Below are 5,858 nucleotides of genomic sequence, written 5' to 3'. Positions count from 1 at the left end.
CTTCCTTCCTTCCTTCCTTCCTTCCTTCCTCCCTCCCTCCCTCCCTCCCTCCCTCCCTCCCTCCCTTCCTTCCTTCCTTTTTTCCTTCTCCTTCCTTTCTTCCTTTCTTCCTTCCTTCCTTTCATACATTCTTTCTTTTTTTCTTTTTTTTTTGAGGCAGAGTTTTCCTCTACAGCCCCCCAGCTGGCCTGGAAATCGGTTATGTAGGCAAAGTTCACAGAGATCCATCTGCTTCTGCCTACCTAATGTCAGCATTGGTGGTGGTCTTAATTTTGCAGAAAGAACCTTAGAAATCACATGACCTTCTCCATAAATTAGTTGGTTAGCTAAGAGCAAATTGCACGGATAAAATATAAATCCTGAACGCATTTGCTTAAAACCAACATAACCAGGCTTTTATTGTGTGTGTAGGGGGGGATATTCTAATAACCAAACCTAATGCCAGATGCGTGCTACGCATGCACTCTTCCACGGAGTATGAACCTAACTCGGATGCGTGCTAAGCATGCACTCTTCCATAGAGTATGAACCTAATCTCGGATGCGTGCTAAGCATGCATTCTTCCATGGCGTATGAACCTAACTCGGATGCGTGCTAAGCATGCATTCTTCCATGGCGTATGAACCTAACTCGGATGCGTGCTAAACATACACTCTTCCATAGAGTATGAACTTAACTCGGATGCGTGCTAAGCATGCATTCTTCCATGGCGTATGAACCTAATGCCGGATGCGTGCTACGCATGCACTCTTCCATGGAGTATGAACATGTCTGATGCATACTAAGCATGCACTCTTCCACCGTGTATGAACCTAATCTCAGATGCGAGCTACGCCTGCACTCTTCCATGGCGTATTTCTAACCCTCACAAAAGCCGCATGGGAGGGGCATTATCCCTGTTTTGTAGTAGAGAAAACCTGCTTGAGTTAATATTTGAGTTTGTCTGCTTAGCGCTTTTTCCCCCGAGGCATTTTCTTAACATGTTGAACTGGTTTTGAAAGACGAGTGAAGCTTTATTTGGTGGGCTGGGAGCACGGTGGGGACGTTCCGGGGAGCAGAAAATAAAGGCATAGAAACAGCGGCAGGGCAGGAGAGATGGCTCAGGGGTTAAGAGTACAGATTGCTCTTCCACAGGATTGGAGTTTAGTTCCCAACACCACATCAGGTGTACAACCCCTCTAACTCTAGCTCCAGAGTATACAATGCCCTCCTCTAGCCTCTCCAGGCACACGCACGTGTGCACACATACACACAAACACACACGCAAAAATTATTAAATATTAATAATGAAACACAGGCAATACTGTCTAAGGCAGTAAAAATGAAGAGCTCAGCCTGCGTTTCTTTTCTAGGTTTCCTTTTTTTTTTTTTTTTTCTCGAGATAAGGTTTCTGTGTAGTTTTGGTGTCTGTCCTGGAACTAGCTCTTGTAGACCAGGCTGGTCTCGAACTCACAGAGATCCACCTGTCTCTGCCTCCCGAGTGCTGGGATTAAAGGCGTGCGTCACCACCGCCCAGCTCTAGGTTTCCTATTAAAAGAAAGCATGCAGCTAATACTGCTTTAAGTTCTTTAGAGTTCATTCACTATATATTCCTAAAGATGGCTGCAGAACTATGTTTGTTTGTTTGTTTAAAGATTTACCTTAAGATAAATAAAATTAGAGCCCAGCATGGTGGTGCATGCATGCCTTTAATCCCAGCACTCAGGAGGCAGAGGCAAGCAGGTCTCTGAGTTTGAGGCCAGCCTGGTCTATAGAGAAAGTTCTAGAAGAGCCAGGGCTACACAGAAAAACCCTAGAGAGGGGGATTCATGTTACAGTTATATATACAGAAAGGTAGTTTTCTGGCAACAGAGCCTTCATCTCATGCTCTTTATAGCTCCACGCTTAACTCTTTAAACCCTTGCTTTATACATCTTTGACCCTGACCAGAAAGAACTCTTTGTGGGCAGTTTGAAAAGTTAGCTTTGGTTTCTCTTCCCTGTGGTTTCGCATCGTGTGACCCTTTTCTTGATAAAGGTTAACTGGTGGAGTTTTGTTTCTTTGCCCAAGTTTCCTGTTTGGCTAAATAGTTTTGAAGAGAGAGGGACTCTAGCCTTGTTATTTCCTAGCTACCCTCCCTAAGGTCTTCAGAAGAGCCTGCCGGAGCCCGTTCTGAAAAGGGCTGAGCCCAGGACCCTGCTCTGAAGACCCCGGTGCTGAGCGCTTCAATATTCCAGGTTTTAAGTAGGTTAGGATAGCCTTGAAATGAGAGTCCTCAGCCGGAAGTTTGAAACCACACCTGCCTAACCTTTGTCCCAGTGTGACAGATGAGGAACTTGAAGGCTCAGCAATAGTGATTAAAGGTCACTCGCTAAGATGTGGAATTGGCCCATCTTGCACATTGCTCCCTCAGCCCCCACTAGCTGTGTCTCCTCCTTTTCATGGGTCCTGCTGAACCTAGTATATCTTTATTTCTGAATCCCCTTACTAAGCAGGGTAGAGGTTCAGTTGGAGTGTGTGTGTGTGTGTGTGTGTGTGTGTGTATGTGTGTGTGTATGTGTGTGTGTGTCTGTGTGTGTATGTGTGTGTGTGTATGTGTGTGTCTGTGTGTGTGTCTGTGTGTGTGCGTGCACGCAAGCGCTCTCAGTGCTCTTCTTTAGTAGTAACAGTGAAAAGGCCTTCAGAGCTCCCTGGATTGCTTCCTCTTTTGCTTCCCTTTCACATTTTCGCGGTGAAATTTTCCAGGAGAAAACAGTTGCCCAAACCCTGGGAGTTTCCACTTTTTCTGCTTTTGGCTCCGAGTTCCCTTTGAAAGCATACAAGCAAGAGTCATAACTCAGGAACTCCGGTTTCTGGCCTTAGACATATCTGAGACGCTGTTATTGCTCCCCAGATAATTCTGTACCCCTCTGTCAGCTGCCTCCCTCAGAGCTGCGCAGTAACCAACAGTTTCGAGATTAAATTCCACACAGGAAATCTGGGAAGGGATGAGATTTTATTATAGAATTCTTTTTTGGAGGGGACAGCATTTTGATGTATAGCCCAGGTTGGCCTTGAACTCAGATCCTCCTGAGTTCTGGAATTACAAATATTGTCACACTTGGTTTAGAGACATATCTTTGCAAATCCTTTTTTCTCAACTTGAGCCTTGAGGTCTGAGTTCTGGTGCTATGCTCAGAGCCGGTAAGACAGCCCAGTGGTCGAGCACTTACCCAGCCAAGTACGGGTTGAATTCTCAACACTGCAGGAGAGTTTGGTGTGCTGAGCTTCACCAGCCTGCATGAGAAGGGTCCCTTGAGCCCGAAGGTGGAGTCTAGCTTGAATAACACAGAGAAAACTGTCTCACGAAGGAAGAGGGGGAAGAGAGATGGCTTAGTGGTTAAGAGCACTGGCTGACCTTCTAGAAGATTTGGGTTCTATTCTCAGCATCCACTTGGCAGCTCCCAACCATAACTCCAGTCAAGGATCTGCTGCCCTCTCCCAGCCTCCTTGGATAGCATTTAAAAGAGAGAGCTGGGAGCCGGGCAGTGGTGCACATCTTTAATCCCAACAATCAGGAGGTAGAGGCAGGCAGATCTTTGTGAGTTCGAGACCAGCCTGGTCTACAAGAGCTAGTTCCAGGACAGGCTCCAAAACCATAGAGAGGGGCTGGAGCTCAGTGGTTAAGAGCATTGATTGTTCTTCCAGAGGACCCGAGTTCAATTCCCAGCAACCACATGGTGGCTCGCAACCATCTGTAATGAGATCTGGCACCCTCTTCTGGCCTGGAGGTATACAGGGAGGAAGAATGTTGTATACATAATAAATAAATAAAATCTTAAAAAAAACATAATTAAAAAAAAACAGAGAAACCCTGTCTCGAAAAAAAGACCTTAGTTATGATAAAGATTATTGTAATTTTTACTTGATAACTGTTTTGTTATATATAATTTTGCTATGTTAAAGTTAAAAAAAATCAGCTCAAAAAGAGAGAGAGAGAGAGAGAGAGAGAGAGAGAGCGCGTGCGCTGGGCACGCTGGTGCACACCCAACACTTGGGAGGTGGAGGTAGGAGGGGGCCAGCCTGGGCTACATACCAAGTTCAAGGCTATGAAACTCTATCTCAAAAAATGAAATGGAGCAAACAACCAGAGTATTTTTTTTTTAATTTTTTTATGGTTTATTTTTTTTTTTTATTTTCTGTGCATTGGTGTGAATTCCAGATCCCCTGGAACTGGATTTTCAGATAGTTGTGAGCTGCCATGTGGGCGCTGGGATTTGAACTCGGGTCCTCGGGAAGAGCAGTCAGTGCTCTTAACCGCTAAGCCATCTCTCCAGCCCCCAACCAGAGTATTTTGGTGTTTTAAGATTTGTAGTTCTCTTCCGACAGCAAAGGAAAGGGAACCTCTGCATATGTATCAAGCAAGAACAACTACCTAACTCGAAGCCTGTGTGCTGATTGCTCCTGGCTCTCTGTACCGTAGCATTACTGTAATAAATGGCAGATGGTTATGTTCAGGATGTGGAAACAGAAGTTCAAGGCCCAATCTAAGTCATTTAAACTGCAGCCCACCCTGCCTCTCAATTCCTAACTAGGCAGTCTCCTAAGATATATTAGTTGGGAAAAAGCCAATATACAGAGATTGCACCAAAGCCCTATTTTCAGTGGTGAGAAATTGGAAGTGATTTAACTGACCATTAGATAACTGAGGTTGAAGCTGAGGGTGCATTTCTATATAGCTCTTGAGTGGGAAAGGAGGAGGACCAGGAGTCTAAGACCAGCCTCCCCTACGTACCAAGGGAAGATGGGAGCAGCCGTAGAGGAAGAGGAGGCAGTGGTCACGGTGACAAGCGTTCTGTTTATCACGGAAGACAACTGCCAAGATGACAATGATGCCTGTGCTGCTAACTGGGGAAATGTCTCTCCCTTGATCCTCCCGTGACCTCTTGCCATTTCTTCCTTCCCAGATATTTCTTCTCCTGGTTTTCCTACTCTCTGCTCCTCGTCACTAACAACTTCTTCCTCCCCAAGCTGCTAAGTGTTAAGTCTCCAGTACCGAGTTCTGGGCATCTTCTTGCTCTACCCGCTCTGTGAGTATCCGACCCCCTCAAACTCTATGGTCCTGTGTGGGCAGACAAGTCTGTGACCAGCTCTTGCCTCCCTTCTGAGCTCGGATGTTTGTGTCTCACTGCTCCTACCTAAACCAGCAAGATAGCTCAGCAGATAAAGGCACGGCTGCCCAGCCTTACGGTCTGAGTTTGACCCCAGGATCCACATGGTGGATTGGGAAAGCCAACTCCTGCAAGTTGTCTTGTTACTCCGCATGTGTGTGCACATGCACGAACACACATGGTTAATTATTGCCGCCACCCACTGGGCAGTTAACATGGCTGGTCTCTGTCCTAGTTAGGGTCACTATTGCTGTGATAAAACACCATGACCAAAAGCAACTTGGGGAGGAAAGGGTTTATTTGGCTTACACTTCAGCTTTGCTGAAGGAAGTCAGGGCAGGAACCTGGAGGCAGAGCTGATGCAGAGGCCTTGGGGATGCTGCTTACTGGCTTTCTCCTCATGGCTTGCTCAGCCTGCTTTTAGAACCCAGGACCACCAGCCCAGGAATGGCTCCACCCACAATGGGCTGGGACCTCCCTCATAAGTCACTAAGCAAATTCTCCTCTGCAGAGGTTCTCAACCTGTGGGTTGAGACTCCTTTGGGTATCAAACATCCCTTTTACAGGGGTCGCCACAACATGAGGAAGTGTATTAATGGATCTTCATTAGGAAGGCTGAGAACCACTGTTCCACTGGCTTGTCTAAAGCCTGTTCTTTTCTGGTTTTGTATTTTGTTTTTCAAGACAGGGTTTTCCGGCAGCTATGGAGCCAGTCCTGGAACTCACTCT

General features: G+C 46.2%; 1 protein-coding gene across 3 annotated transcripts in view; it reads left to right on the top strand.

Moving 5' to 3' along the window:
- Lima1 (LIM domain and actin binding 1) overlaps nucleotides 1–5,858 on the top strand; it is a 117,583-nt gene that overhangs the window by 53,136 nt on the left and 58,589 nt on the right. For 2 of the 3 annotated variants that reach the window (XM_050122412.1, XM_050122413.1), the window contains exon 3: nucleotides 4,926–5,048. The exons of the other annotated variant lie outside the window; for it this stretch is intronic. In XM_050122412.1, coding sequence (XP_049978369.1) covers nucleotides 4,926–5,048 — 123 coding nt within the window. The remainder of the gene's footprint in view (nucleotides 1–4,925; nucleotides 5,049–5,858) is intronic. 3 annotated transcript variants of the gene reach the window in all.

Source organism: Alexandromys fortis, unplaced genomic scaffold (genome assembly GCF_014885135.2).
Source record: "Alexandromys fortis isolate MF-2015 unplaced genomic scaffold, M_Fortis_MF-2015_v1.1 scaffold_216, whole genome shotgun sequence".
Lineage (NCBI taxonomy): Eukaryota > Metazoa > Chordata > Mammalia > Rodentia > Cricetidae > Alexandromys > Alexandromys fortis.
This window is presented reverse-complemented; position numbering and strand designations above follow the sequence as displayed.